Here is a 21,782-nt window from a genome sequence, read left to right as displayed (position 1 = left end):
TTAAAATTATATAAGGGTCATTCACAATTTTAAAATTCTACTTAAATATTTCATTTGAAAATGCCATTTCATTTGAAAATAAATATATTCTACTAAAGGCTATGAAAGATGATTTAAAACATTTTTGTTAACTTACTTTCACTGCATATGAAAGGCTACTGAGACTGAAAAATAAGACAAACAAACAAACAAACCAAGCTGGTAACTGGAAAATTATTCCATTTAAGGTTTTTAATCTAGTATACAAAAGAGTTAATATTTACTGATCAAAACACAAAAATACAAAATACTTCAGCCAACACAGTATCAATAACCTAAAGGATGATGGTTAAAGTTATAGTTTTTCTTTATCTAAATGTCCTTAATAATCTATAATTAACCATTTGAGTTAAAAGAATCCTCTGAATTAGTCACCTTACTCAATCAACCATACCCAAATTCCATTACTAGCCTTTGAAACAAAGTTTACAATTTTACTCTGGTCGAGTTAGTGAATGTACCCCCTTATTAATCTGACAGCCTGGAAAATCTGGGAATGAAGGGGCAGAAGTCTTGGGTACATTCCTGCACATTAATGAAGTCTTTCAAAAAAAAAGAGAACAAAAACCTCAATTTCCAGACTAAAGAATGAAGACAAACTCTATTAAGGAAACTCCATTATTAGACATAATGCCACAGCATAAAAAAATGTTTAACATCACAACTTTTAAAAAGGCTAATAAAAATCAAAGCAAAATATGAAAATAGTATATTTTAGGTAATACCAAATCTTTAGGTCAGAAGAACTTTATTAACAAAATGCAATATTCTCCATTTAACCGCAGAATTTAAAATGCTAATAGCTTATAAAAATAGGTTCTATTAAAGCTTTTGCCTCAGAAAATTAACGATGATTATTACCAAGACTTGCAATGTAAGGTATATACCTATTATATCATATTTCTATATTTTATCTATATATATTAGAGATACATGGCCCTGTAGATCATATATCACATAATGATGTATTTATAATTTAAAAATTTATTTCTCATTAAAAATTATTTTTTGATTAATAATCAAGTATTTAATGAGCACCCATTTTGTGAAAGACACTGGGCTATGTACTTTTTTTTCTTGTCCAGTGGTCAATACTGATCCTAAGCTGGAGAAATCTTCTTAATTCTTTCTATTGAACTGTTGGTCCGTGTTCCTTTCTCTCCCTCAGATGAACTAGGGGGTGTTGGGAATTTTAATGAATAATTATCAAGTAATGTGGCAGTTACCTGGCTATTTCTTTATACATTTGCCTATTGCTTATTATTTTATATATTTCCTGCAAAAAACCTTGGAAATCAGGCAGAAATAAATATGCTTTATTTCTAAGTATAAAAATAAATAGGAAAGCCTATAACACAAACAAAAAAAACAGCTTTATAGGACTACACACACACACACACACACACACACACACACACACACACGCTTATATGGCATTTTTACCTGGCACAGATACAAGACAGAGAGTGTTGGAGATGGGAGTAAACTACAGAGTATCTCACAACTATAGGCATTCAAATTACAATATTTTGTTATAAATATCATGCTGACCAAACAATATGTCTGTCTGAAGGACTGACCAGCAGGTAGCAATTTGCCATCCTGCTAAAATAGCTGAGAAAAACCTCAACCATCATAATAGGGGGACAAAAGTTTAGAGATAAGAAAATGACCAAAAGTTTTATTAAGTTAAATGTACTACATATATACAAACCCTTCACTCTGAAGCTGGTTTTATTAACAGCCAAAATTTTACTCTATGCAGTTATGGAAAAATCAAGTTAAATTTTGGTGCCATGAATAATGCACAAAACCAAGTTGCAAATTCTCTCAAGAGAATTTTGATCTTCACTTAGTGTCTTAGAGGCATTCAATAAAAATTTGATTGATCAAAGTCAACTAAAATGGATTTTGAACAATTGCCAGAGGAAGAGCTTTAAATTGCTCTTACAACAATAACAGTGGTAACAAAAGTAGACAGGTCTCAAAAGAACCACACTGAGTAGTCAGCTACAGAGTGACACTTTTATTACAGTCATTAAAAAATGAGGCTTAAAAAAAGCTCTGACTCGTCTCTCATACTTTAATAGATTTGAAATTTACAATAAAATAGAAAATATAAACCGAAAAGACTATACAAACCTGAGAATATGCCAAAAAACATATACATAACAGCAAGAAGGCTAGTTTCAACAGTAAGCCAAAATGCCAGAAACAATTTCCTAAGAGAGAAAATGTTTAATTTACTAAGAAATGTAAATTTACATTAGAAAACACATTAAATATCTCTATTTAACATATTAATACCCTGCATAGCTCTTAAAAATAATTTAAGGCTGCCTACAGGATACAAAAAATATATCTAAGTAGTATAAATTACAAGTAGGACACGAAGAAAAGGTGGAGGGTCCTTACTAGGAATGAGGCTACAACATTAACCTGATACCCCATATACCTGCTATTTATCCACTATTTTCAATATATTTGAAAATACCTCCTAGATTCAATTATACTATTCATTATTGAAAGTTACAACAAAATTTGGAACAATAGGTTCAATGTAACTCTAACAAACACTCACGTTTAATATAACTTAGATAATACTGCTTAAACATTAAAGTTCTAAGGAGAGAGCTTAAGAACTCCCTAGTGGATTAATTTAACCATAAGATGTATTTTAACATATGCATATTTTAAATTATGTGTTCACAGTTTATACATACTGATTATCATTTTATTAATATGCTGGGTTTGTGTTGAGGAATGAAACTACAGAGCCTGTCCAAAGACACAAATGGACTTTATTGAACCCTTTCCTGAAGAATTATTTGATATTATAATAAAGTCAACAGAAAATGTTTTTTGATATACAATAGTTGATTGAAAGAGTTAAGTTAAATACATTATTAAAGATAAAAAATTTTCTTTTTCTAAAAAAGGGAGGCTTTTATTTTAATGACATGATCTTGAGGGGAAAAAGCATTAAGATAAACGACTGTGACCTCACTTTGAACATTATCAGACCTGGCTATGTGAAATCTGAAGATGACACCTTCTGGGTACTTAGGTTTCCTTAAACAAAAAACAGGTTTATAATAACTGCTTAAAGGGTTGTCTAGAATATAAACTATATTAGTGATTTTTAAGCTTGTTTGACATAGTGTTTACTCAAAATCTCAATATATATATAAGAAATCAAATAAAGCAGAACTGCCAAGATTGAAGCAGGATGTATGGCCCTGGAGCCCTGTTTGGCTTTCCTCTCTTCTGGCTCTCTCCATTCTGACTCCATACAAGATAGTTTGAAAACGGCTGCACTAGTAGATATGTAAAATGGCTTTGAAAATTTAACTTTAAAAAAGAGAAAACACATACAATATAAATGCAAACTATTGTTCTGCACTGTTATACTACTTGAACTACTTAACTGTAAAATTTTAAAAACATAATTTAAGAACAAAATTTCAAAACGTCAATGCTACACATAAATTTAACCTGTCAACATGTCTCAATAAAAATAATAGCCCCTAGCAACTGAAAAGGAACTTACATTGAAAGAATATATTTATTAACATTAGTAAGAGAGTATATTTACCGTTTGCTTTCTTTTGGATTATCTGTGGCCATAGTGCTAAAGTAACATATATGACCATGAACCATACAGTGACCAAGGGGACAAAGTAATAGAATTGATAAGGCCGATCCATTACTATACATAACACCACTACCAGGAAATTGAGACGAAATAAGACCTATTAAAAAGGAGAAGAAAATGGTTTTCATTCCAGGTATGCATGAAAAGCAGACAGATTCTGACAGAGTATAAATGTTTATTTAAGACTAAAATAACTGTACAAGTATGTTTTACTAATCCCTAAAATCACATTTGTTTTAAAAATCATTGTAAAGAGTTGAATATAAAATATTTATGCATCATTATATTAACTGAATCCCAGCAAAGCACCAACCTGAGCTGTCCTTTGGCTACAACTGCCATCTTGTTAAATGCAGCAAAAGAATTATAAACCTCCTTCCTAGAGCTGCAGTTCATAAACAGAGATTAGATTACCTCAACAAAAGGGTGTCCATTTCATCTCTGTCTGATGTTGATTTACCTCATTTGGTATTAAATTGAACATTTTAATAGGTACAAAATAATATTACTCAAATTAAAAATTGTCTTTGAAAAACAAAAGTATCTTTGGGACTTTTGTAACAGTCATTTCAGACAATGTGATGTCAAAGAACACGGAATTTGAGCAGATTAATATTAGAGCTTTATCACTTACAGTGTGACCTTAGGCAATATTTAACCTCTCTGAGCCTCAGTGTCTTTGTCTGTAAACATAAAGATCACAACTCAGGGTTGTAATGAAGGGTAAATAAAATAATGTTTACAAACTTCCTAGCACAAGGTAGAAACAAAAAATATTAATCCTCTTCTTAGAGAAAACATAGCATGTTTTAACAATCCCATGTAACTGTACATTTCTACAAAACTAAAGTGAATCAGCAATGTTCTCCCTTTTGCTTTTATTATACATTCATCTAAACTCTATTTTTTCATCCCTCAGTAATGGAAATAACAAAACTTTAAAGTGCTATTTCATAAATTCAAATTATCCATGGCCTTAAAATGGATATATTTATAGATTCTCCACAGTTAGGCACAAAAGCATGTTGAAATGAAAGAAAACAGATAACCGTGCATTCCTACCTGACATACTCTATGGATTCCAAAGTCTCCTTTGATCCAAAAGTATGAGAAATGCCCATACCCTGTCTGAAATAGATACGCAGCAACCAGAACCCGAATGTGCATGTACACAGGCAAAAACTGTTGACAAAAATAAACAGGTGAAATACATGCTGACACTAACTATACCTAAATTACCATAACCAGTAAATTTAACCAAGATAATGGAGCATCATTATTACTCAGCACTGGCGCAATGAAAAGATTTATTCTCGAAAATTAAGCCTTGTAGCAGGGGTTAAAAAAAGTAGACTTTGGAATTAGAGACCTAGATTCAAATTCTGGTTCTGCCACTCATTAGCTATGTGACTTTAAACTTAAATTTGAGTTTCTAAACTGCAAAATGAGACTATCTTCTCCTTCCTCAAAGGGTCTTGTGAGGAATGAATGAGTTAATAAATGTGAGGCGCTTTGTACATTTCATCCAATTTGAATTAAATATATTATATCCATAATTATTAATCACCATATATATGCTGAATACAAGGTCACTCTGGAGTTCACATTTTCTCAAGAAGATAAAAAACAAAACAAAGGGCTTCCCTGGTGGCGCAGTGGTTAAGAATCCGCCTGCCAATGCAGGGGACGTGGGTTCAAGCCCTGGTCCGGGAAGATCCCACATGCCGCAGAGCAACTAAGCCTGTGCACCACAACTACTGAGCCTACACTCTAGAGCCCACAAGCCATAACTACTGGGCCCGCGAGCCACAACTATTGAAGTCCTCATGCCTAGAGCCTGTGCTCTGCAACAAGAGAAGCCACCACAATGAAAAGCCCGCACACCACAACGAAGAGTAGCCCCCGCTCGCCACAACTAGAGAAAGCCTGCGTGCAGCAACAAAGACCCAGTGCAGCCAAAAATAAATTTTAAAAAAAATCCTAAATAATTAAAAAAAAAAACGCCCCCCAAAATCCTACATTCTTGGCCCCACTAAATATACAGAATTTAGACTTGTAAATAAAATCATCACATGACTACTTAAAATATTTGATTATTCAGCAAAAATTACATTTAAAAAACATGCACGCTTAATTCAGAAATATTATTTCCCTTCTAATCTTATTTTATAAAACAATTTTATTTTACACTCCTGCATGTGTTTCATCTTCACCATGAGCTTTCAGAGCATCACATCTTCACTTCTATCTAAGTTGAAAGAAATACAACATATTTCTAATCTATATTTTATGGGAGTCACTGGAAATATTATTTACAAGTCCTAACTCTCCTAACCTTAGAACACTGTCATGTGTTCTCCCCACCACCTATTAGTCCTTTAGGTGTATAGTCACGATCTCTACAACACAGGCAGTGTACTGCTTTTTAAAATGATCTTTAACAGGCTTGTTTAGTGACATCCAACCTTTGTAATTATAAAGCCATTCTTTTAGGAATAATTACTAAGTCTATGTAAACATTTTTTTGGCTTCTATTTTATAGACTCATCTGATCACCTCTGTAATTATCCAGCATTAACACTGGTTATGGCCATTTTAGTTTAACATGTCTTCCCTAAGTGATACTTTGTAGGATAAAATTACTTTATAAGGCCTCGAACATATGCATCTTTTGTATATATCCTCGAATGCATTCTTGAACACATCTTTTTCTTTTCTGAGGGATAACATTTTTTTCTGGAAGGAAAACTCCCTGAATTATAATGTCATAAGTTCTTCAACATAGTCTCCACTCTAGCCAAACTGTTAGATTCTCTGTCTCCTAAACTGGTCTTTCTTGTACTTTCCTGTCACCTCTCCTTTGTTTATCTGTTCTTTATACCCTGGAATGTTCTCCTAACCACATTTTGTTTATACAAATACTATCCTTCTTTAGAGCCCTGGTCAAATTTTCCATTCTTTTACTCTCAGATGAAAGTCATTTCTACTTTTGAGTTCCTTTAAGCACCAACAATCTATATATTAGAGTTTATATTTATTGCTTTTCATCATTAGTTCTTTTTAAATGTCTTATCTCATCATTAGATCAGAAATTTTCAATGAAGGTGTAACATATTAGAATCACTGGGATGAAAGTGGGAATACAGTATTGAAATAGCCTCAAAACTTATCTAACCTAAACCTGTATCTTTACCTCATTCTTGAATGCACTCTAAAATATTCCCTTCAAGGGCCTCCCTGGTGGCACAGTGGTTGAGAGTCTGCCTGCCGATGCAGGGGACACGGGTTCGTGCCCCAGTCCAGGAAGATCCCACATGCAGCGGAGTGGCTGGGCCAGTGAGCCATGGCCGCTGGGCCTGCGCGCCCGGAGCCTGTGCTCCGCAACGGGAGCAACAGGAGAGGCCACAACAGTGAGAGGCCCGCATACCATTAAAAAAACCAAACCAAAACAAAAATTCCCTTCAAGTATTTGAGCACCTTTTAATAGCAGAAAACACACGAATTCCCAAGGCAATCCATACCATTTTCAGATGGTCATTAATTGCTATAAAGTTCCTTTTCATGAAAAGTTGAAATCAAACTCTATGTAAAAGCTACCAAATTAAGCTGTCTAGGGCAGTGCTGTGTGATGAAAATAAACTGTGAGCCACATGGTAAATTTTTAATGTGGCTGCCAGACATTTAAACAATTAAAAGAAATAAGTGACTGCCAGGTTCCTGGGATCCAGGGACAACTTCCCCCGGAGAACGCACAGCGAGCCTCAGGCTGGTGTAACATCACGCTGGCCTCTGCTGCCGCAGGCTTGCCCTGCACTCTGCGCCCCTCCCTCCCCCCCCCCCCCCGCCGCTGGCCTGAGTAAGCCAGAGCCCCCAGATCAGCGGCTCCTTTATCCCTGTCCTGTCTGAGCAAAAAACAGATGCCCTCCAGCGACCTACATGCAGAGGCGGGGCCAAATCCAAAGCTGAGCCCCTGGGAGCTGTGAGAACAAAGAAGAGAAAGGGGAATCTCTCCCAGCAGCCTCAGAAGCAGCGGATTGAAGTTCCACAATCAACTTGATGTCTGTGGAATACATGAATAGACAACGAATCATCCCAAATTGAGGAGGTGGACTTTGAGAGCAAGATTTATGATTTTTTCCCCTTTTCCTCTTTTTGTGAGTGTGTATGTGTATGCTTCTGTGTGAGATTTTGTCTCTATAGCTTTGCTTCCACCATTTGTCCTAGGGTTCTATCCGTCCTTTTTTTTCCTTAAATTTTTTTCTTAATAATTTTAATAACTTTATTTTATTTTACTTTATCTTATTTCTTTCTTTCTTTCTTTCCTTCCTTCCCTCCTTTAGACAACGAATCATCCCAAATTGAGGAGGCAGACTTTGAGAGCAAGCTTTAGTCCCCTTTTCCTCTTCTTGTGAGTGTGTATGTGTATGCTTCTGTGTGAGATTTTGTCTGTATAGCTTTGCTTCCACCATTTGTCCTAAGGTTCTATCCGTCTGTTGTTTTTTTTAAATTTTTTTCTTAATAATTATTTCTTAATTTAATAACTTTATTTTATTTTACTTTATTTTATCTTACTTTATCTTCTTTCTTTCTTTTTTCCTTCCTTCCCTCCTTCCTTCCTCCCACCGTCCCTCCCTCCCTCCTTCCTTTCTTTCTTTCTTTCCTTCTCTTTCTTTCCTTCTTTCTTTCTTTCTTCCTTCCTTCCTTCCCGCCTTTCTTTCTTCCTACTTCTACTAATTCTTTCTACTTTTTCTCCCTTTTATTCTGAGCCGTGTGCAGGAAAGGCTCTTGGTGCTGCAGCCAGGAGTCAGTACTGTGCCTCTGAGGTGGGAGGGCCAACTTCAGGACACTGGTCCACAAGAGACCTCCCAGCTCCACATAATATCAAATGGTGAAAATCTCCCAGAGATCTCCATCTCAACACCAGCATCCAGCTTCACTCAACGACCAGCAAGCTACAGTGCTGGACACCCTATGCCAAATAACTAGCAAGACAGGAACACAACCCCACCCATTAGCAGAGAGGCTGCCTAAAATCATAATAAGTCCACAGACACCCCAAAACACACCACCAGACGTGGACCTGCCCACCAGAGAGACAAGGTCCAGCCTCATCCACCGGAACACAGGCACTAATCCCCTCCACCAGGAAGTCTACACAACCCAATGAACCAACCTTAGCCACTGGGAACAGACACCAAAAACAACGAGAACTACGAACCTGCAGCCTGCAAAAAGGAGACCCCAAACACAGTAAGATAAGCAAAATGAGAAGACAGAAAAACACACAGCAGATTAAGGAGCAAGATAAAAACCCACCAGACCTAACAAATGAAGAGGAAATAGGCAGTCTACCTGAAAAAGAATTCAGAATAATGATAGTAAAGATGATCCAAAATCCTGGAAATAGAATAGACAAATGCAAGAAACATTTAACAAGGAAGTAGAAGAACTAAAGATGAAACAACAATGATGAACAACGCAATAAATGAAATGAAAAATACTCTAGATGGGATCAATAGCAGAATAACTGAGGCAGAAGAATGGATAAGTGACCTGGAAGATAAAATAGTGGAAATAACTACTGCAGAGCAGAATAAAGAAAAAAGAATGAAAAGAACTGAGGACAGTCTCAGAGACCTCTGGGACAACATTAAACGCACCAACATTCAAATTATAGGGGTTCCAGAAAAAGAAGAGAAAAAGAAAGGGACTGAGAAGATATTTGAAGAGATTATAGTTGAAAACTTCCCTAATATGGGAAAGGAAATAGTTAATCAAGTCCAGGAAGCACAGAGAGTCCCATACAGGATAAAACCAAGGAGAAATACGCCAAGATACATATTAATCAAACTGTCAAAAATTAAATACAAAGAAAGCATATTAAAAGCAGCAAGGGAAAAACAACAAATAACACACAAGGGAATCCCCATAAGGTTAACAGCTGATCTCTCAGCAGAAACTCTGCAAGCCAGAAGGGACTGGCAGGACATATTTAAAGTGATGAAGGAGAAAAACCTGCCACCAAGATTACTCTACCCAGCAAGGATATCATTCAGATTTGATGGAGAAATTAAGACCTTCACAGACAAGCAAAAGCTGAGAGAGTTCAGCACCACCAAACCAGCTTTACAACAAATACTAAAGGAACTTCTCTAGGCAAGAAACACAAGAGAAGGAAAAGACGTACAATAACGCACCCAAAACAATTTAGAAAATGGGAATAGGAACATACATATCAATAATTACCTTAAATGTAAATGGAGTAAATGCTCCCACCAAAAAACAGAGATTGGCTGAATGGATACAAAAACAAAACCCATATATATGCTGTCTACAAGAGACCCACTTCAGACCTAGAGACACATACAGACTGAAAGTAAGGGGATGGAAAAAGATATTCCATGCAAAAGAAAACCAAAAGAAAGCTGGAGTAGCAATTCTCACATCAGACAAAACAGACTTTAAAATAAAGACTATTAGACAAAGAAGGACACTACATAATGATCAAGGGATCGACCAAGAAGAAGATATAACAATTGTAAATATTTATGCACGCAACATAGGAGCACCTCAATACATAAGGCAAATACTAACAGCCATAAAAGGGGAAATCAACAGTAACACATTCATAGTAGGGGACTTTAACACCCCACTTTCACCAATGGACAGATCATCCAAAATGAAAATAAATAAGGAAACACAAGCTTTAAATGATACATTAAACAAGATGGACTTAATGGATATGTATAGGACACTCCATCCAAAAACAACAGAATACACATTTTTCTCAAGTGCTCATGGAACATTCTCCAGGATAGATCATATCTTGGGTCACAAATCAAGCCTTGGCAAATTTAAGAAAACTGAAATTCTATCAAGTTTCTTTTCCGACCACAACGCCATAAGACCAGATATCAATTACAGGAAAAGATCTGTAAAAAATACAAACACATGGAGGCTAAACAATACACTACTTAATAACGAAGTGATCACTGAAGAAATCAAAGAGGAAATCAAAAAATACCTAGAAACAGATGATAATGGAGACACGACGACCCAAAACGTATGGGATGCAGCAAAAGCAGTTCTAAGAGGGAAGTTTATAGCAATACAAGCCCACCTTAAGAAACAGGAAACGTCTCAAATAAACAACCTAACCTTGCACCTAAAGCAATTAGAGAAAGGAGAACAAAAGCCCCCAAAGTTAGCAGAAGGAAAAAAATCATAAAAATCAGATCAGAAATAAATGAAAAAGAAATGAAGGAAACAATAACAAAGATCAATAAAACTAAAAGCTGGTTCTTTGAGAAGATAAACAAAATTGATAAACCACTAGCCAGACTCATCAAGAAAAAAAGGGAGAAGACTCAAATCAGTAGAATTAGAAATGAAAAAGGAGAAGTAACAACTGACACTGCAGAAATACAAAAGATCATGAGAGATTACTACAAGCAACTCTATGCCAATAAAATGGACAACCTGGAAGAAATGGACAAATTCTTAGAAAGGCACAACCTGCCAAGACTGAATCAGGAAGAAATAGAAAATATGAACAGATCAATCACAAGCACTGAAATTGAAACTGTGATTAAAAATCTTCCAACAAACAAAAGCCCAGGACCAGATGGCTTCACAGGCCAATTCTATCAAACATTTAGAGAAGAGCTAATACCTATCCTTCTCCAACTCTTCCAAAATACAGCAGAGGGAGGAACACTCCCAAACTCATTCTATGAGGCCACCATCACCTTGATACCAAAACCAGACAAGGATGTCACAAAGAAAGAAAACTACAGGCCAATATCACTGATGAACATAGATGCAAAAATCCTCAACAAAATACTAGCAAACAGAATCCAACAGCACATTAAAAGGATCATACACCATGATCAAGTGGGGTTTATTCCAGGAATGCAAGGATCCTTCAATATATGGAAATCAATCAATGTGATAAACCATATTAACAAATTGAAGGAGAAAAACCATATGATCATCTCAATAGATGCAGAGAGAGCTTTCAACAAAATTCAACACCCATTTATGATAAAAACCCTGCAGAAAGTAGGCATAGAGGGAACTTACCTCAACATAATAAAGGCCATATATGACAAACCCACACCCAACATCATCCTCAATGGTGAAAAACTGAAAGCATTTCCACTAAGATCAGGAACAAGACAAGGTTGCCCACTCTCACCACTTTTATTCAACATAGTTTTGGAAGTTTTAGCCACAGCAATCAGAGAAGAAAAGGAAATAAAAGGAATCCATATCGGAAAAGAAGAAAAAAGGTGTCACTGTTTGCAGATGACATGATACTATTCACAGAGAATCCTAAAGATGCTACCAGAAAACTACTAGAGCTTAGCAATGAATTTGGTAAAGTAGCAGGATACAAAATTAATGCAGAGAAATCTCTGGCATTCCTATACACTAATGATGAAAAATCTAAAGTGAAATCAAGAAAACACTCCCATTTACCACTGCAACAAAAAGAATAAAATATCTAGGAATAAACCTACCTAAGGAGACAAAAGACCTGTATGCACAAAATTATAAGACACTGATGAAAGAAATTAAAGATGATAGAAATAGATGGAGAGATATACCATGCTCTTGGACTGGAAGATTCAACATTATGAAAATTACTACCGAAAGCAATCTACAGATTCAATGCAATCCCTATCAAACTACCACTGGCATTTTTCACAGAACTAGAACAAAAAATTTCACAATTTGTATGGAAACACAAAAGACCCCGAACAGCCAAAGCAATCTTGAGAACGAAAAACGGAGCTGGAGGAATCAGGCTCCCTGACTTCAGACTATGTTACAAAGCTACAGTAATCAAGACAGTATGGTACTGGCACAAAAACAGAAAGATAGATCAATGGAACAGGATAGAAAGCCCAGAGATAAACCCACACACATATGGTCACCTAATCTTTGAAAAAGGAGGCAGGAATGTACAGTGGAGAAAGGAGAGCCTCTTCAATAAGTGGTGCTGGGAAAACTGGACAGGTACATGTAAAAGTATGAGATTAGATCACTCCCTAACACCACACAAAAATAAGCTCAAAATGGATTAAAGACCTAAATGTAAGGCCAGAAACTATCAAACTCTTAGAGGAAAACATAGGCAGAACACTCTATGACATAAATCACACCACGGTCCTTTTTGACCCACCTCCAAGAGAAATGGAAATAAAAACAAAAGTAAACAAATGGGACCTAATGAAACTTCAAAGCTTTTGCATAACAAAGAAAACCATAAACAAGACCAAAAGACAACCCTCAGAATGGGAGAAAATATTTGCAAATGAAGCAACCGACAAAGGATTAATCTCCAAAATTTACAAGCAGCTCATGCAACTCAATAACAAGAAAACAAACAACCCAATCCAAAAATGGGCAGAAGACCTAAATAGACATTTCTCCAAAGAAGATATACAGACTGCCAACAAACACATGAAAGAATGCTCAACATCATTAATCATTAGAGAAATGCAAATCAAAACTACAATGAGATATTATCTCACACCAGTCAGAATGGCCATCATCAAAAAATCTAGAAACAATAAATGCTGGAGAGGGTGTGGAGAAAAGGGAACACTCTTGCACTGCTGGTGGGAATGTGAATTGGTTCAGCCACTATGGAGAACAGTATGGAGGTTCCTTAAAAAACTACCAATAGAACTACCATATGACCCAGCAATCCCACTACTGGGCATATACCCTGAGAAAACCAAAATTCAAAAAGAGTCATGTACCAAAATGTTCATTGCAGCTCTATTTACAATAGCCCGGAGATGGAAACAACCTAAGTGCCCATCATCGGATGAATGGATAAAGAAGATGTGGCACATATATACAATGGAATATTACTCAGCCATAAAAAGAAACGAAATTGAGCTATTTGTAATGAGGTGGATAGACCTAGAGTGTGTCATACAGAGTGAAGTAAGTCAGAAAGAAAAAGACAAATACCGTATGCTAACACATATATATGGAATTTAAGAAAAAAAATGTCATGAAGAACCTAGGGGTAAAGCAGGAATAAAGACGCAGACCTCCTAGAGAACGGACTTGAGGTTATGGGGAGGGGGAAGGGTGAGCTGTGACAGGGCGAGAGAGAGTCATGGGCTAACACACTAACAAACGTAGTAAGGTAGATAGCTGGTGGGAAACAGCCGCATGGCACGGGGATGTTGGCTCGGTGCTTTGTGACGGCCTGGACGGGTGGGATGGGGAGGGTGGGAGGGAGGGAGATGCAGGAGGGAGGACATATGGGAACATATGTTTATGTATGACTGATTCACTTTGTTGTGGGGCAGAAACTAACACACCATTGTAAAGCAATTATACCCCAATAAAGATGTTAAAAAAAAAAAAAGAAAAAAAAAAAGAGAATATGTGGCTTGAGACAGTTTTTCAGTCGGATATTAGGACTCTGTTTCTGTTGGAGATCACAACAGAAACAAAAATATCATTGCCTCCTGAGGCCTTTGCAGACTTGGATCTGTAAAGATCTAAGAGAATTTAGCATTTTAAAAATCCTACAAAAGTTGATTGCATTATTCACTCCATTGGAAACAACCACTGCTGTAGATTTTGTTGTATGTTTTCCAAAAATATGGCATTAAACTCTAATTTGAACACTGAAAAAAAAATTTGCAAATGAAGCAACTGACAAAGGATTAATTTCCAAAATTTTCAAGCAGCTCATGCAGCTCAATAACAAAAAAACAAACAACCCAATCCAAAAATGGGCAGAAGACCTAAATAGACGTTTCTTCAAAGAAGATATACAGACTGCCAACAAACACATGAAAGAATGTTCAACATCATTAATCATTAGAGAAATGCAAATCAAAACTACAATGAGATATCATCTCACACCAGTCAGAATGGCCATCATCAAAATATCTAGAAACAATAAATGCTGGAGAGGGTGTGGAGAAAAGGGAACACTCTTGCACTGCCGGTGGCAATGTGAATTGGTTCAGCCACTATGGAGAACAGTATGGAGGTTCCTTAAAAAACTACAAATAGAACTACCATATGACCCAGCAATCCCACTACTGGGCAGATACCCTGAGAAAACCAAAATTCAAAAAGAGTCATGTACCAAAATGTTCATTGTAGCTCTATTTACAATAGCCCGGAGATGGAAACAACCTAAGTGCCCGTCATCGAATGAATGGATAAAGAAGATGTGGCACATATATACAATGGAATATTACTCAGCCATAAAAAGAAATGAAATTGAGCAATTTGTAATGAGGTGGATAGAGCCAGAGTGTGTCATACAGAGTGAAGTAAGTCAGAAAGAGAAAGACAAATACCATATGGTAACACATATATATGGAATTTAAGAAAAAAAAATGTCATGAAGAACTTAGGGGTAAGACAGGAATAAAGACAGACCTACTGGAGAACGGACTTGAGGATATGGGGAGGGGGAAGGGTGAGCTGTGACAAAGCGAGAGAGAGGCACGGACACATATACACTACCAAACGTAAAATAGACAGCTAGTGGGAAGCAGCCGCATAGCACAGGGAGATCAGCTCGGTGCTTTGTGACCGCCTGGAGGGGTGGGATAGGGAGGGTGGGAGGGAGAGAGATGCAAGAGGGAAGAGATATGGGAACATATGTATATGTATAACTGATTCACTTTGTTATAAAGCAGAAACTAACACACCACTGTAAAGCAATTATACCCCAATAAAGATGTTAAAAAAATAAATAAAATAAAATGCCTATATGAAAAAAAAGAAATAAGTGAAATTAATTTTAATAAACACATTTAATTTAATTCAATATATCCAAAATATTATCATTCTGACATATACCATGATATTTCATATTCTTTCATACTAAGCTTTTGAACTTTGTATGCATTTACCATAATTAATCATACTTAATCTCATATATATTTCACATTTACCGCACATCTGAATTCTGACTAGCTACATTTCAAGTGCTCAATGGCCACATGTGGTTAGTGGCCACCAAAATGGACAGTCTAACTGTAGAGCCATATGCACGCAGTTAATCACTTTTACATCTGATAGTTCTATGAACAGCTGAAAACAGATGTCAACCGAGGCTAACCATTCCCAATTACTTGAACCACTCTCCATAACGCATGCTTTCGAGCCCCTTCAAGACTGGGTCTGGGCCTACAATGTTGAGACTTGGTTATATTTAAACAGTAAATACAACCATTTAAATTGAATTTAAACACTATCAGAACAATTTGCCAAGTTTCTACCAATGTTGGATTATTACAAATTTCATGTAATAGTTCTCCCAAGTTTTTAAGATATTTTAAACCAACAGAAAAGTTGCAAGAATAGTACAACGAACAACTATTTACCATGCTGAACTATTTAAAAGTATTTGCAGACCATGTGTCTGCAAATTTAGACCATCATCCCTAAATATCTTAGCAAGTATCACCTAAGAAGAAAGAACAGTTTCTTGTATAGTTCTTATATTATCATTATAATACCCATGAAATTAAATATAAATAAAATAGTATCTACTGTATAATCCATATATGAATTTCCTTGATTGTCCCAGTGATATCCTTTATGATTAAAAAAATTTTTTTTTCATTTAGGAACCTTGAACCAAGAATCACACATTGCATTTAGTTTTCATTCCGCTTTAGTCTCCTTTAATTCGAATTGTTTTCCTTTTTGTCTTTCAGGAGTCAAGTATTACTTACAACAAAATTTTAGTATTAAAAGTGTATTGAGAATCCAATTTCATTAGAATTAATAGGCTGACTGCTGGTTCTCTTCTTTTTCTAGCCCCAAATATTTTCCCTTAAGACCTTTTACTTAGGTCCCTTCATGGAAGTTATTTACAAACTCTCAAAGGAGAAAAAGCCACATGGAACACAAAATCATCTACTGTATATACCTAACTTGCTGCACTCTCTGTATTTAATTCACAATATTTTATTCATATCTGATATAAGTTATGTTTAAAAGAATGTTTACACCAACAATTGCAATCTACCAGACCATCTGGATTATTTTAATAATTCTCTGTAATTTTTGACATAGTTTCTATTTTACTATAAAAACATGGCACAACTAAAGTCTGACATATTTTACTCAAAATAAAAAAGCATTAAGATTAGGTAATTAAAATAATCATGACCATTAAAAAGTTTTTAATGAGGGTAATCCCACAAATATCCAAGAATCAAGTCCTCAAATACATTATAACCCATGCTAATAATGCTTTGCCAGTGTAGATACAGGTAATTTTTAACCACAAAATTCTATATAAACGAACAGGGATATGTTAATTAATTATAACAGATCTGTTAATGAAAAGTATGTCCTTCCAGAATATAGATGTTTTTAAACTGTAACTTAGAATGTATTGGGATATAGTCTAAGATGTATTAGAATGCTAACTTGAGAAATAATTATAATAGAATGCCAAATTGCTTTCATCCTTTTATGATCCAAATCTTTTCTGGAATCAATGAGTTAAAGAACTGAATCTGCCATTAATTCTTTCTGATTTTTTTTTTTTTTACACAGTACTATTACCCTTTATATGTCAGCAATTAATTATGTCTTAAGTGGCATTCTCTTAAAACAAAACCCTCCCCCACCCCCTTCAAATTAAACTAATCTTTCTTCATATGTCAGAGATATTTCTATGATTCAATATTCATCTTTACTTTTTAGAAAATCTGCTAAATTTATCCTACAAATTCTGAACTGGGCTTATGAACTAATTCTTACTATCTTCATCTCTCCTTGCTTTGGATCTCTTTTATTGTCTTGGTTCTTCCACAGTTACCTGAATTCACTAGGTCCCCTTCAGCTGCAGTGTCACAGGAGTTTTACTGTTGTCACAAATATACATATCATAGCCATACAATATCAGTAAAAATTATACCTCTTCCTCTGCCTTTTGCCCTTCAAACGAGCCATCCATGAAATCACCAGTAATTTTTGAAAATAATAAAGAGACTTAATGAAGAATAACGTTAGTATTTTCTAATTGTTAGAGATATCTGAAAAACCCTAGTATTATTCATCTTCTTAACTGCTGCAATGGAAATTTCGAAATACTCCTTTCTGGGCAACACTCCCCTATTATCTCAACATTGACTCAATGTTAAATGGAATCACTGATTCTATGTTAAGTTACTGTTTACAGATGTGTACTTTATATAAGCAAATAAAGCAATAAAAACCAGTTCAGTAGTTCCCAAATTATGAAAGAACTTGTTAAATTTTTAAAACATATTTTATAGAAATCAGTTTGTACCTTCCCTATAAATAAACTTGTGTGAAAGTGGTTATTAGATATCTAGGTTTACTCTTAAAAGCTTGTTTTAAATGTATGTAGCTGTATGTTACAATTCTGAACACATTTTTTCTACCCCTACCAAATCCAAGATGTCCCCAAATCATGAGAATCCAAAGTCTAAAAGACATAAAAAGACACCTACGGCTAAGGGAAAAATGATTTTGTCTAGGTACAGAGGGCACTAGGTGAGCAAAGGAAGGGTCCTCCATCTCATGGAAGTGGTAATACTTATGAAGTATGGCACATAATACATGGTCAACAACAGCAGACCATGGGTATCTGAGTACTCTGAATACTGGGGCAAGAGAGTTCTAAGTTTTTAAACTTTAAAAATATAAAAATGGTTGGTCAAACTTCCTAACATACAGTGAAGGATAGAATATAAAATATAATCATCTAATTTGATTTCTTTTAATAGTAACTTGCCTATTCTAAATCCTTTGCAATTAAGTATCATCTAGAAAGTTTCTTGATAACTTTAGTTGTTCAGAAGGACATGAAACAATACCCTTAGATTATCAGCTGTTCCTACTACCTTAAAATTAAGGCAAAGTAAATACAAATTATTGCTTTATCTTTTAAAAAATAATTATTTTGCTTTTAAGACTATACATTCTCAAAGAGTCAGATGGTAGGAGAAAAATGGGAAGACAGAAAAACTGGGTGGGAAATAAGAAGGGTCTCCAAATGGTAGAGAATATAAAACACAAAAGAATTGGTGCCCTTAAGGAAACATTAAAGTGACATTATTTCCTATATTTTCAGAACTTAAATTCAAAATACTTACTGTACTTGCTCCAGAGATATGATAAATCAAAATCACAAGTTGCATCCAGCCTTTCCATTCATCTGTTTGTTCTCTATTTAACACTTTAGTCTGTGTAAAAGAATCAAAATTTGCTTTAAAATTCATCATGAAGCTATTATTTGGACAGTATACATTAAATATGTTAACATTTTTCTCATAGGATATAAAGCTAATGCTTCTTTCAAAAGAACGTTGGGGGAAAATCAGTTAAAGATTGTCATTTTATTTCTTGATAAAAGAGATAATAAAACTATTTAAAGTATAATATGAATTTGAAAATGAACATAAAAGAGACTTTAAATATTTAAGTTGATACTTACGGTTTTATATTAAGATTACTTTTAAACTATGACAGATATGTTTGTAAATCTAAAAAAATGGCATTTAATAATTTTCTTTAAGAGAATCTTAGAATTTCAGTTAGAAAAGATCTTACAGTTCTTTTATACTTTATTGTGGAAAAAAAGCTCCTTTATTATACTTTATTTTCTCTAGAATATTCCCACTGGAAATGAAGACCTGATTAATCATCCTCATATGAAAGTTATGTCTTACAATAGAATTTATTAATTCAAATAAATGACTTATAAAGGAGTTATATTAATATTCTGAGCAATTACAGTAATACTAAAATAGGAATTCAGAATATTGTGAACAGTGCCCACATTATTATGTAAGTTCTAATTTGTGTGTACATGTCTGACTATATAAACATATAAATATAAAAAGTGTTTATTAGTATAATTATATGTTTTTAACTTATAAATGATAATAGTATCTCATGTTTGAAGACCATTACAAAATTGGGAGCACCTCAACTTTCTCCATCCTCAAGCAGGCAAAATGACACCAAGTCATGATATCTTTTTCACAGGTCATTATTTTCCAACTTTTCAACAATCTTTATGAAACTATGAACTTTCTCCAAACTGTTTCAAAAAAGCAACAGTTAAGAGTCCACTAAGTGAAGTACAGCTGCAATATTCCTTCATCCTCTTCTATATATGTAAATGTTTGTATATTATGGCATGATAAATGATATTATTTCATTAATCTACACTTTGTAATGAGATGAAAAGGATAACATGAACTAAAAAGAAAATGACTCTTACCTCCTTAGTATTTTCATTGTAAAAGACTCCCAAAACCAAGATGTAGATAATTGGAATAAAGAAAGTTGAATGTGTATAAAATTTGTTTTCCTTCATAAATAGATTTGCACGGTCACACATATAGAAATAAGCCATGATCAGGCCAAGTTTGCAGAAAGACTGTAAAAGTATTCCTAATGGAGACACAGGGGGATTGATAATATTTTTCTTTTCTTCTCCACTTTCCAAATCAGTACAAGGCTTATTCTTCCGATGAGCGTTATGATGAATTATATAAAAAATTAAATATCCAATAATAGATAAAGTGAAAAAACAAGCAGCTAGCTTCTGTAGGAGAGTAAGAGGAGGCCGAGGTTGACAACAGGAACCATCTACAGGCTTCAAAATCCTATTGCAATACACGTTCATAAGAATCATTGCACTCTGTGAAAAAATCAAGTTATTTCATTATTATCTTGTCAGTAATGTATTTCCCATTAGATTTTCTCCTGTGAATACTACCGTTTCAGCACTAAAACCAAAATGCTTTTGTACTTTTTGCTACCATTTCCCAAACACTGATGTAAATAACGGTATTCCTTCAATCTGTAAATAACTAGTTCAGGGTTTTTCCAACTTCTTGGGTTATTAACCGTAATGAAATGCGTGTGCAGACACGCATTTTTCTTCAGGAGAGGAATACAACCATTACTTTTAATCAGATACAGGGTTATGTGATCCTCAAAAAGGTTAAGAACAACTGCTTTATAAGAAAACAATAACTCTAAGTAACATCTATTGTACTATGTGTGAAAATTTATAATTATGCAGCTCTCTTTTGTACTTAACCTAAAATCCTTTTCCACTCATCAATCTGGATTTGTTCAGTATCTACTTTGTACATTGAATCATGTTTAGGGTATCAGAACTAGAAGGAAATAATAAAGATCATTCTACATATTAAAAAAATGTGCTCTTCACAGAAGTTGTTTTTTTTTTTTTTTTTTTTTTTTTTTTTTTTTTTTTTACGGTACACGGGCCTCTCACTGTTGTGGCCTCTCCCGTTGCTCCCGTTGCGGAGCACAAGCTCCGGACGCGCAGGCTCAGCGGCCATGGCTCACGGGCCCAGCCGCTCCGCGGCATGTGGGATCTTCCCGGATCGGGGCACAAACCCGTGTGCCCTGCATCGGCAGGCGGACTCTCAACCACTGCGCCACCAGAGAAGCCCTTCACAGAATTTTAATCTTGTAAATTTAAGGTTCAAGGCTAAGAGAATATAAAGCAGTAGTTTTCAAACACGAGTGTGCTGAGAACTTACAAGCTTTATATGAAACAAGGGATATTAAAAGAGTAACTAGCACTCACTAAATGAAGTCGCATTTCCTCCCTTCTGTAACTTTCTCCCTTAGAGTATACTAAAACTCTCACTTATATTTTCAGCTAAGTGATGGAAAGCAAAATTATTTCTAGATCTATGTTTAGACAGAATAACTGCAACTAATTAAGACTGCAATTAAATTATTTGTTACATTACAGTGACATACAGCTATAACCAATTAGATATTACAGTCTGTACTGACAGACACAAGAATTCTTACAGTTTCTCTGCTTGATTCAGGAAGATGTAAGCCATCCAAAGATTCCATGATGGTTTCTTGAGCAATTAATTTGGAAACACTGAACATCTTAACATTCGATTTAGAATTTCTGGTGCTGCTATTCAAAATACTGATTGCAGCTTCATTGTAGGCATCTATCTTCTCATTAGTGATCATTTTCCTATTTTCACTTAATAGATCTTCATAAACAGGATCTGCACATGAAACATATTTTTTTAAATAC

The 21,782-nt window shown here is 34.9% G+C and overlaps 1 protein-coding gene across 1 annotated transcript in view; it reads right to left on the bottom strand.

Annotated features, from left to right (window-relative positions):
* Window positions 1–21,782, bottom strand: part of CASD1 (CAS1 domain containing 1) — an 83,760-nt gene that overhangs the window by 23,459 nt on the left and 38,519 nt on the right. Inside the window, exons 8-13 of the mRNA XM_030857251.2 lie at window positions 21,539–21,753; window positions 19,962–20,384; window positions 18,829–18,918; window positions 4,757–4,876; window positions 3,635–3,791; window positions 2,182–2,261 (exon numbers count right to left, since the gene is read on the bottom strand). Of these exons, the coding sequence (XP_030713111.2) occupies window positions 2,182–2,261; window positions 3,635–3,791; window positions 4,757–4,876; window positions 18,829–18,918; window positions 19,962–20,384; window positions 21,539–21,753 (1,085 nt within the window). The remainder of the gene's footprint in view (window positions 1–2,181; window positions 2,262–3,634; window positions 3,792–4,756; window positions 4,877–18,828; window positions 18,919–19,961; window positions 20,385–21,538; window positions 21,754–21,782) is intronic.

Source organism: Globicephala melas, chromosome 9 (assembly GCF_963455315.2).
Source record: "Globicephala melas chromosome 9, mGloMel1.2, whole genome shotgun sequence".
NCBI lineage: Eukaryota > Metazoa > Chordata > Mammalia > Artiodactyla > Delphinidae > Globicephala > Globicephala melas.
Note: the sequence above shows the minus strand (reverse complement) of the source record. Positions and strands in the feature narration are given on the sequence as shown.